The sequence below is a fragment of the Salvelinus namaycush genome, chromosome 1 (assembly GCF_016432855.1).
Source record: "Salvelinus namaycush isolate Seneca chromosome 1, SaNama_1.0, whole genome shotgun sequence".
Taxonomy (NCBI): Eukaryota; Metazoa; Chordata; class Actinopteri; order Salmoniformes; family Salmonidae; genus Salvelinus; species Salvelinus namaycush.
Genome location: NC_052307.1, coordinates 75,622,551 through 75,634,726, shown reverse-complemented (window position 1 = coordinate 75,634,726; position 12,176 = coordinate 75,622,551). Strand labels below are relative to the sequence as shown.

The 12,176-nt window shown below is 46.7% G+C and overlaps 1 protein-coding gene across 1 annotated transcript in view; it reads right to left on the bottom strand.

The window, feature by feature from the left end:
- LOC120052988 (unconventional myosin-IXAa-like) overlaps positions 1–12,176 on the bottom strand; it is a 65,614-nt gene that overhangs the window by 15,729 nt on the left and 37,709 nt on the right. Inside the window, exons 13-18 of the mRNA XM_039000244.1 lie at positions 9,649–9,959; positions 7,084–9,015; positions 5,870–5,966; positions 5,204–5,404; positions 4,260–4,363; positions 81–211 (exon numbers count right to left, since the gene is read on the bottom strand). Of these exons, the coding sequence (XP_038856172.1) occupies positions 81–211; positions 4,260–4,363; positions 5,204–5,404; positions 5,870–5,966; positions 7,084–9,015; positions 9,649–9,959 (2,776 nt within the window). The remainder of the gene's footprint in view (positions 1–80; positions 212–4,259; positions 4,364–5,203; positions 5,405–5,869; positions 5,967–7,083; positions 9,016–9,648; positions 9,960–12,176) is intronic.

The window sequence follows — 12,176 nt, the reverse complement described above, 5'->3', positions numbered from 1 at the left end:
TAAGTTTGGTAGTGATCTTCACTGTGTCTTCTGACAGTTAAACCTGCTGCACCCCACAATGACCTTTAACCCTCACCCACCTTCTCCCAGCAGTGGCCCCGTGTCTCCGTCATCTGCATCCATGGAGTCACCTCCACAGAACAGCTTCTCTCTGGACGACTTCTTCTCACCCTGCTTCGTCTTGCCCCAGAAACGCATCTTACCACGAACCCTGGTGGGGGTAGAGACAGATCACAGATTCATTAACCCTAACCCTGGTGGTAGGAGAGACCGATCACAGCTTCATTAACCCTAATCTGAACCCTGGTGGGGGTAGAGACAGATCACAGATTCATTAACCCTAATCTGAACACTGGTGGGGGTAGAGACAGATCACAGATTCATTAACCCTAATCTGAACCCTGGTGGGGGTAGAGACAGATCACAGATTCAATAACCCTAATCTGAACCCTGGTGGTAGGAGACAGATCACTGCTTCATTAACCCTAATCTGAACCCTGGTGGGGGTAGAGACGGATCACAGATTAATTAACCCTAATCTGAACCCTGGTGGGGGTAGAGACGGATCACAGATTAATTAACCCTAACCTGAACCCTGGTGGGGGTAGAGACGGATCACAGCTTCATAACCCTAACCCTGGTGGTAGGAGATACAGATCACAGCTTCATTAACCCTAACCATGGTAATAGGAGAGACAGATCACAGCTTCATTAACCCTAACCCTGGTGACAGGAGACAGATCACAGCTTCATTAACCCTAACCCTGGTGATAGGAGAGACAGATCACAGCTTCATTAACCCTAACCCTGGTGATAGGAGAGACAGATCACAGCTTCATTAACCCTAACCCTGGTGATAGGAGAGACAGATCATAGCTTCATTAACCCTAACGATAGGAGAGACAGATCACAGCTTCATTAACCCTAACCCTGGTGATAGGAGAGACAGATCACAGCTTCATTAACCCTAACCCTGGTGACAGGAGAGACAGATCACAGCTTCATTAACCCTAACCCTGGTGATAGGAGAGACAGATCACAGCTTCATTAACCCTAACCATGGTGATAGGAGAGACAGATCACAGCTTCATTAACCCTAACCCTGGTGATAGGAGAGACAGATCACAGCTTCATTAACCCTAACCCTGGTGATAGGAGAGACAGATCACAGCTTCATAACCCTAACCCTGGTGGTAGGAGATACAGATCACAGCTTCATTAACCCTAACCCTGGTGATAGGAGAGACAGATCACAGCTTCATTAACCCTAACCCTGGTGATAGGAGACAGATCACAGCTTCATTAACCCTAACCCTGGTGATAGGAGAGACAGATCACAGCTTCATTAACCCTAACCATGGTGATAGGAGAGACAGATCACAGCTTCATTAACCCTAACCCTGGTGATAGGCGAGACAGATCACAGCTTCATTAACCCTAACCCTGGTGATAGGAGACAGATCACAGCTTCATTAACCCTAACCCTGGTGATAGGAGAGACAGATCACAGCTTCATTAACCCTAACCCTGGTGATAGGAGAGACAGATCACAGCTTCATTAACCCTAACCCTGGTGGTAGGAGAGACAGATCACAGCTTCATTAACCCTAACCCTGGTGGTAGGAGAGACAGATCACAGCTTCATAACCCTAACCCTGGTGATAGGAGAGACAGATCACAGCTTCATTAACCCTAACCCTGGTGATAGGAGAGACATATCACAGCTTCATTAACCCTAACCATGGTAATAGGAGAGACAGATCACAGCTTCATTAACCCTAACCATGGTGATAGGAGAGACAGATCACAGCTTCATTAACCCTAACCCTGGTGACAGGAGAGACAGATCACAGCTTCATTAACCCTAACCCTGGTGACAGGAGAGACAGATCACAGCTTCATTAACCCTAACCCTGGTGATAGGAGAGACAGATCACAGCTTCATTAACCCTAACCATGGTGATAGGAGAGACAGATCACAGCTTCATTAACCCTAACCCTGGTGATAGGAGAGACAGATCACAGCTTCATTAACCCTAACCCTGGTGATAGGAGAGACAGATCACAGCTTCATAACCCTAACCCTGGTGGTAGGAGATACAGATCACAGCTTCATTAACCCTAACCATGGTGATAGGAGAGACAGATCACAGCTTCATTAACCCTAACCCTGGTGATAGGAGAGACAGATCACAGCTTCATTAACCCTAACCCTGGTGATAGGAGAGACAGATCACAGCTTCATTAACCCTAACCCTGGTGATAGGAGAGACAGATCACAGCTTCATTAACCCTAACCCTGGTGATAGGGGAGACAGATCACAGCTTCATTAACCCTAACCCTGGTGATAGGAGAGACAGATCACATCTTCATTAACCCTAACGATAGGAGAGACAGATCACAGCTTCATTAACCCTAACCCTGGTGATAGGAGAGACAGATCACAGCTTCATTAACCCTAACCCTGGTGATAGGAGAGACAGATCACAGCTTCATTAACCCTAACCCTGGTGATAGGAGAGACATATCACAGCTTCATTAACCCTAACCATGGTGATAGGGGAGACAGATCACAGCTTCATTAACCCTAACCATGGTGATAGGAGAGACAGATCACAGCTTCATTAACCCTAACCCTGGTGACAGGAGAGACAGATCACAGCTTCATTAACCCTAACCCTGGTGATAGGAGAGACAGATCACAGCTTCATTAACCCTAACCCTGGTGATAGGAGAGACAGATCACAGCTTCATTAACCCTAACCCTGGTGATAGGAGACAGATCACAGCTTCATTAACCCTAACGATAGGAGAGACAGATCACAGCTTCATTAACCCTAACCCTGGTGATAGGAGAGACAGATCACAGCTTCATTAACCCTAACCCTGGTGATAGGAGAGACAGATCACAGCTTCATTAACCCTAACCCTGGTGATAGGAGAGACAGATCACATCTTCATTAACCCTAACGATAGGAGAGACAGATCACAGCTTCATTAACCCTAACCCTGGTGATAGGAGAGACAGATCACAGCTTCATTAACCCTAACCCTGGTGATAGGAGAGACAGATCACAGCTTCATTAACCCTAACCCTGGTGATAGGAGAGACAGATCACAGCTTCATTAACCCTAACGATGGTGATAGGAGAGACAGATCACAGCTTCATTAACCCTAACCCTGGTGATAGGAGATACAGATCACAGCTTCATTAACCCTAACCCTGGTGATAGGAGAGACAGATCACAGCTTCATTAACCCTAACCATGGTGATAGGAGAGACAGATCACAGCTTCATTAACCCTAACCATGGTGATAGGAGAGACAGATCACAGCTTCATTAACCCTAACCATGGTGATAGGAGAGACAGATCACAGCTTCATTAACCCTAACCCTGGTGACAGGAGAGACAGATCACAGCTTCATTAACCCTAACCCTGGTGATAGGAGAGACAGATCACAGCTTCATTAACCCTAACCTAAACCCTAACAGCTACAGCACATGGCTTGAAATCACAGCTTGACACGGTTGGTGATCCAACCTTCATAATCCTCCAAAAGCAAACCCATGTCCACCATTTCTATTGAGTATTGACTACTTTTGATTATTATTGAGGAATCTAACCAAGAAATCAAGTGAGGCTATCACTGCTATCTACACTGAGTGTACAAAACATTAAGGAACACCTGCTCTTTCCATGAGACTGACCAGGTGAATCCAAGTCAAAGCTATGATCCCTTCTTGATGCCATTTGTTTAATCCACTTCAATCAGTGTAGATGAAGGGGGGGAGACAAGTTAAAAGGTTAAAGGATGTTTAAGCCTTGAGATAATTTAGACATGGTTTGTGTCTGTGTGCCATTCAGAGGGTGAATGGGCAAGATAAAAGATATAAGTGCCTTTGAACGGGGTATGGTAGTAGGTGCCAGGCGGGCCAGTTTGAGTGTGTCAAGAAATGCAACGCTGCTGGGTTTTTCACGCTCAACAGTTTCCCATGTGTATCAAGAATGGTCCACCACCCAAAGGACATCCAGCCAACTTGACACAACTGTAGGAAGCATTGGAGTCAACATGGGCCAGCGTCCCTGCGGAACGCTTTCGACACCTGGTAGAGTCCATGCCATGACGAATTGAGGCTGTTCTGAGGGCAAAAGGGAGGGATGCAACTCAATATTAGGAAGATGTTCGTAATGTTTTGTACACTCAGTGTATACTGTATTAAAATGACTACAATGGACACCATGACAGGAACAAACCTTCCATCTGACTGGGCGTTCTTGCGTATCGTGTCAACTTTGGCCAGATCTCCAGATGACATGGCCTTCTGTATCTTCTTCTGTTCCTCAGAGCTGGTGGAAGGCTGAAACACCAATGAATGACACAATGTCAATGACATCATACATAAATAGATATGACAGTTAAAAGAGACATTTCGATATCTACAGTACTAACTGAAGTCGTGTTACTCTACATCTACGTTTTCCTATCAGGAGACGGGAGGATTTTCCCCCACGCCAGTAGATGGCAGTACAACAATGGATTCCTTGACAAAATGTAGCACTTCCACTAGCCTGAGTTGTCAGTTGTACTCAAGTCTAACATTATTCAATACTGTCTATAGCTCACAGTTTTTCACTAGCATACCTGACTAGCAGTATAGCTAACATGGATAGCCAGATAACACAATAAAGTTTATGTTACGCTCAAGTAAAGAGGTCAGGAATGTGTGTTAATTAATCATCAGGGAGGAAGATCAAGGTTGAGCGATGACCTTCAACCCAGGATCCCAGGGTTCGGTCAGAGAGCAGGGCTACTGGTGAGAAGAGAACGCTAACAGGCTAACAAGCTACAGTAACACATGCCATGGCTGATTATGCTGACAGAGAGGAAAAAGGAGAAGGAGAGTATCACTTCTGGGCTGTGAAGAAGTGAGGAGACAGGCTAAGTTAGGCTAGAACTTTGATTGGGTTTTAAAGAGAAGAGTGTGTTAGCATCATTGAAACAGTTTATGCTCGGAGGAAGAGGAAAAATCGAGTTAAAGCGTAGGTTGTTTTAGTTGAGTTGCTCGGTAGCACAGGTCTACCCAGCCAGTGCTGAAGAGGGTTAACAGCAGGGGGAAAAGATGGCCATCCCAATGTGAACTTCTATTAGTTGAATTGGGGTGTAGGCCGAGGTTTAGGTATGGGTCTGTTTTCTTTACCATCTCTGAGTCACTGAAACACTCAAAGGACTCCTGTTTAGGGATGGTTGTGGCGTAGGGGGGAGGGGAGGAGAGGGGGGGCTTTCCGTCGTACTCGTCCTCCTCCGACTCGCACCCCAGCGAGGAGGTCGGTGTGCGGGTCAGAAAGTCAGAGCGTGTCCGTGCCATGCGGGCTTTCTTTCTGTGGCCCGCCCTGCTGACCTGGTTGACCAAAAACGATATAACAACAGTTGAAACACACTCACAAACAGGCCAATGAACGCTGCTTTCCTCTTTAGGACCTGTGGATACTAGACAGGGTCTTGGATGCCCCGATGTTTCCCTTTTCAATCTGTGCAACTTTCTCTCTGTGTCGCCATCTTTTTCTTCTGTCGGTCTCACGCTCTCTCTCTCTAGGATATGTATTTTTTTAAATGTTTTAATTTAACCTTTATTTAACTTGGCAAGTCAGTTAAGAAAACATTCTTATTTTACAATGATGGCCTACCCCGACCAAACCCTCCCCTCACCTGGACGACGCTGCTCCATATGTAAACACATGCAAACCCTTAGAACATATACAGAAACACACACACAATATTTATTTATCAGTCTGATTATTTGATATGGACATGCAAATACACACAAACATTATGACAAATGCTACCGGTTCTGCCATTCACTCACCTCCTGTGTTTTCAGTCCTATGGTGGGCTTGGTGCTTGAGGGGCCCACTTTTGGGACTGCTACAGGCAGTTGATTGACAGGCTTCTCCTTGTCAAACCTAAAACACATAGTCATTGAGTCAGGGAATGAAGAGGGGGTTAAAGCTGCAATATGTAACTTTTAGAGCGACCTGACCAAATTCACATAGATATGTGAATTATAGATCTGTCATTCTCATTGAAAGCAAGTCTAAGAAGCGGTATATCGGTGCTATGTGCGCTATTTCTATGCTTTCGTTTTGCATCTTTTACTTTTGGTTTTGTACACCAGTTTCAAACAGCTGAAAATACAATGTTTTTGGTTATGGAAAATATATTTCACAGCGGTTTAGATGATACAATGATTCTCTACAATCAGAGTTATTGTTTTGTCATAAACTGAAATTAGGCGAACTATTAGCGATTTCTGCATATTGTACCTTTAAGTTTCTGTGAAATAGTAAATCATTATTCCAAACCAATTAATTCCCAAGCAACACATATTTTTCTGATGTTTTTTTAACTTCTATAACCTTTATGTGAACTCTGCATCTATTAGGGCTCTTGGTTTCTTTTCAGAGGTTAAGAATGATGTATGACATATACGTTTTTAGGAATAATCTCCCATGTGTATCAATGTCTAGTCGGGTGGTAAAGGTACCTACAGTACATGATAACTCCATGTCTAGTCGGGTGGTAAAGGTACCTACAGTACATGATAACTCCATGTCTAGTCGGGTGGTAAAGGTACCTACAGTACATGATAACTCCATGTCTAGTCGGGTGGTAAAGGTACCTACAGTACATGATAACGCCATGTCTAGTCGGGTGGTAAAGGTACCTACAGTACATGATAACTCCATGTCTAGTCGGGTGGTAAAGGTACCTACAGTACATGATAACTCCATGTCTAGTTGGGTGGTAAAGGCACCTACAATACATGATAACTCCATGTCTAGTCGGGTGGTAAAGGTACCTACAGTACATGATAACTCCATGTCTAGTCGGGTGGTAAAGGTACCTACAGTACATGATAACTCCATGTCTAGTCGGGTGGTAAAGGTACCTACAGTACATGATAACTCCATGTCTAGTCGGGTGGTAAAGGTACCTACAGTACATGATAACTCCATGTCTAGTTGGGTGGTAAAGGCACTTACAGTACATGATAACTCCATAGCTGGATTCAATACTCACTTAGAGAACGCCACTCTGTCTTTGGGCGCAAAGAAGATGTTTTCCGACATGTCAGTCATGCTGATGCTGGTGCCCTGATTAGCTGGGACCTTCTTGGGAACCCTCCCTCTGGCTCCTCCTCCCCCGCCCTCTCTGGACTCCAGGGTCAAATTCGGCGCCCAGCCATCCGCAATGGGTCTCCCATCCCTGGTCTTTGTTTTGGGGGCTGAGGGAGGTGGAGGGAGCCGGGCCTGGTTGGGCTGGGCCTTGTTGGGCTGGGCCTTGTTGGGCTGGGCCTTGTTGGGCTGGGCCTTGTTGGGCTCAGGATGGGGCATGGGGACACTCTGGGTGTCCATCGGCCCAGGAGGAGAGAGGTATGCGTGGGCAGCGGACACAGACTGGGTCCTGGAGGGTGGAGCCAGAGCCGGGGCTCTCTCGATGAGAAGGGAGCTGGGTCTAAGGGGCCTGGTAGAGGTAGCTGTGGTTGCACTCCTGTCTTGGGGGGGCCCTCCCTGCCGGCTCTGCTGGATCCTGACCAGGGCCTCACCCCTCTGCTTCTCCAACAGTTCCCTCTCGTGCTGGGCGAAGTGGTGCCGCTGTCTCTCCAGAACCTCCTTCTGCTTCCGGATCTGGTCCATCATCTCCCGCTCGTTCTGCTGCTGCAGGTGCCGCTGCCTCTCCTCCTTTTCCTCGTTCAGTCGCTCCAGCTTCTCCAGGACCAACTGGTTGGCAGCCGGGACAGGGGTGGGGGCAGAGATAGGGATGACTGGGGCGGGATCTAGTGGTGGAACAGGTGCAGGGACTGGTAGCCGTGGCGATGAAGGGGATTCGCCGGTTTGTGCCGACCCGTCACGAACCTCTACAGGGGGAAGACGAATGATGGCACCACCGAGCTCCTCCTGATCCAGGGGGGTTTCCTTCTGCATGCTGATGACCACAACCACGGGTCGCCGTGACGATTCCCGCCTTTGTTTGATTGACTTGAGCGGCTTGGTGACGATGGTGGTACTAGTGGTATCGGCCTCGAGGGGTCGCGAGGAGTCATCGCTAAGACGATGGGTGATGATCAAGCTGCCATCAGTTGACGGAACGTAAAAGGTAGGGAGGTAGTTCTCTATCTTGGGCGGAGGTGGAGAGGCGGCAGCCGGTTCTAGCTTAGCCTGACTCTGACTGTCTGGAGGTGGGGAGGCGGCATCGGACACAGAAGCCCTGGGAGACTCCTTCGACACGAGGCTGACATCCGGGGCCTGCTCCAGCTGCACTTCAGAAGAGAGGGGGGAACCAAGCTCCTCCTCATCCGCCAAAGGTGCCCTCTCCCTGAGTATCTCGTCATCCATGCTGAGTAGCTCGAAGCTGCCCTTGGAGCTCTGGCTGTCGGGGGTTCCGGGTCCCTGGGGGGAGCGGCGAGGCGGGGTGGTGGTGGGGGTCAGCTCGGCCGACCAGCGCCTCTCTTCAGAGGGGGACGAGGCTCCACCACTGCCCGTGGCCCGCACCTTGAGCAGCTCCAGGCTGAACTTGGCCTGCTCCAGCTCCCTCATCCTCCGGCTCTCCCTCTTGGCCCTGGTGGTCTTCTGGCAGGGTTCGTCCAGGGTCCTGGTCCTCTCTCTCACCACCACAGTGGCTGTCGACGAAACTGGCGGTGGTTCCGACTGGGCCCTACCTGAGCTCTCTGCGGCCCTCGCCACTCCTCCCTCACCTCCTATTTCTACACCTCGTCCCTCTTTTACCCTCTCCTCCTGGCTGTTCAGTCTCTGGATGCTCCTTTCCCGCTCCTTGTATGAGCGGTCCTCCCATGTGCTCAGGTCCAGGCCCATGATCCTCACTGGCTGATCGTCTTCTTCTGGCGAGAGGCGCATCTGTCCATTCTGCAGCAGCTGCTGCTGTTGTTGACTCTCTCTCTCCCTCAGCCTCTGCTCTTTCTCCCTCAGTCTCTGCTCCTTCAAATGCCCGAAGCTGTCAATCAAGGAGGCATGGTTACAGCTAAACCAATCACAAGGCAACAGCACACCTTCATTGAGTCTTAATTCTTTGTTCCTTGACACAAGACAGACTAGACACTTAAAAACATATCACAGTCTCTTCCTGTTGAATGTGTCAACTCAAAGTGGCAGCCTTATGGGAGAATGTCCTCCTCTAGCTCAGCTGACTGTTGCTACTTTGTTCTGGGTGTTTATGTAACAACATTATCTGAACAGGAGACTTTTTAGCTGGCAGGCCATGAATACGAGCACGTCACCAGTTACGACTGGACGTGGAGGAGGATTGGATATAGAATTATGACCAATAAGTACAGTGAATTAACTTTGCAGCAATTTCTAATCTCATTGCAAGAATGTTTCCATCAATGCGTTGAAGTTATGGAGGCATGGAAGTTCAGATGGTCTTCTGTGGTAACACTGCCTTCATCAAATGTTCCATGGCATTTCATATTGATTTCCATGATCATTCATAAGCATCCAGAAACAGTAATGAAGCAAGCTCAGCTGCAGATAGATATGTAATATGTAGAACAGACTATTCACTCTCATGTCATGTGGAGAACCACGTCTGCTCTAAAACTTTCTGCAACACTTCACATTAGTTTACCTTTGTCTGGCCAGGTAGCCTTTGCCCGCTGCCTGTAGCAGCGCCATGGTGCTACGCAGTCGCAGGTAGGCCTCTCTGGCCATGTGGCAGCGCCAGGCTGTCTGGATGGCGAGTGCCGCCCCCTCCCGTTCTCGCCGCTTCAGCAACGCCCTCCACTCCCTCTGCAGCAGCAGGGCCGCCTCCCGCCACAGCCCGAACCTCCAGCGCTCCTTGTACCCCCGCCAAGCTGTCTGGATGCACAAGGCTGCCCCCTCCTGGATGCTTGGGTCGTAGTCATCCTCCTGCTTGGACTGGTAGGCACGCCACCATTTCTGTGTGAGGGGAAGTATTTTTTTAAATTTAACTAGGCAAGTCAGTTAAGAACAAATTCTTATTTAGAATGACGGCCTACACCGGCCAAACCCGGACGACGCTGTAGGTGAGATCAGAGCTGTGGAGATCAGAGATGTTACCGCATTTATAGTATGATGGAATTTGATGTTTATTGGATTTGAGTCCATCCCTCTGTAGCAACGTCCAATCCTGAATCCCCCCCCCCCCCCTCCCACCTATGCACTTGTGGAGATCTGATTAGGTAAAAATTCCATCAAGCCAATCAGAAAGCAAAGCTATTACCATGTTGCTTACACCTATTCAATCCTCTCAGATTTCCACAAGTGCATAGAGGCTAGGAGGGGCTGGGTGTGTTAGGGGGGCTTAGCGGTATTAGGAGAGCCTGGGGCGCTTAGCGGTATTAGGAGAGCCTGGGGGGCTAGGAAGCTAGGTGTGTTAGGGGGGCATAGCGGTATTAGGAGAGCCTGGGGGGCTAGGAGGCTAGGTGTGTTAGGGGGGCTTAGCGGTATTAGGAGGGCCTGGGGGGCTAGGAGGGGCTGGGATTTGGCACTACTGTATAAAATAATGTTTGGTATAGTCAGGGAAAATGTTGTCAAAACAGGACACAAAGCTATCCAAACTTGGATGACTACACAAAGAGCAAAAGCAGGCTCAGCAGAGATAAAAGAAATGCATGAACTGTTTGACAGACCTTTCGTTCTCCTGCTCTGGGAACATCATCACAACTCCTCCATAAGATGCTTTATTTCCTTTTGTTAGCTCTCTCCCTCCGTCTCTGGCTATTAACACTTCTACACATTGATTCCATTTATTTTTCTTTTCAACCAGACAAAGCCAAAACACCCGAGTCTCTTTCCAAAGGACCAATTAGGCGGTTCCAGTGTAAACTGATATTATACGAGTCCCTCTCCTAGCAGGGAAGGGAGAAGTGTTCAACAGGGAAACATTAAAGGGTTAAAAGGGGGGTAGCAAGGGTAGATGCCCTGATCCATTTTGTTAATTTTTTGTTTCGTTTTATGTTTCTTTTAAACTGTTTTTCACACTGTGTATTCATATACTGTATTCTTCACATATCTCTTTCTAATATATCTACTACTGAACATTGCATTTTGTTATACTGTTTATTCACACTGAATATCTATATATTGGATTCCTGACATAGCTCACTGTAATATATCTACTACTGTACATATTCTTAAGTAGATATTTTAGGTGTAAATACACAGATTGCTTTTGGATAACTGATAGTGTATACTGGATTAGTTGGGATAACTGATAGTGTATACTGGATTAGTTGGGATAACTGATAGTGTATACTGGATTAGTTTGGATTACTGATAGTGTATACTGGATTAGTTGGGATTACTGATAGTGTATACTGGATTAGTTTGGATTACTGATAGTGTATACTGGATTAGTTTGGATTACTGATAGTGTATACTGGATTAGTTTGGATTACGGATAGTGTATACTGGATTAGTTTGGATTACGGATAGTGTATACTGGATTAGTTTGGATTACTGATAGTGTATACTGGATTAGTTTGGATTACTGATAGTGTATACTGGATTAGTTTGGATTACTGATAGTGTATACTGGATTAGTTTGGATTACTGATAGTGTATACTGGATTAGTTTGGATTACTGATAGTGTATACTGGATTAGTTTGGATTACTGATAGTGTATACTGGATTAGTTGGGATTACTGATAGTGTATACTGGATTAGTTGGGATTACTGATAGTGTATACTGGATTAGTTGGGATTACTGATAGTGTATACTGGATTAGTTGGGATAACTGATAGTGTATACTGGATTAGTTGGGATAACTGATAGTGTATACTGGATTAGTTTGGATAACTGATAGTGTATACTGGATTAGTTTGGATTACTGATAGTGTATACTGGATTAGTTTGGATTACTGATAGTGTATACTGGATTAGTTTGGATTACTGATAGTGTATACTGGATTAGTTGGGATAACTGATAGTGAATACTGGATTAGTTGGGATAACTGATAGTGTATACTGGATTAGCTCTGACATTCCTGATTTCTTCTTTCTAGTTTTTGATTATTATTATTTGTGTACTTGTTTGCCAATTTCGCTGCACTGTTAGGATCTAGTTACACAAGCATTTCGCTGCACCCGCTATAATATCTGTCAAACTGTGTACGCGACCAATAAACATTTA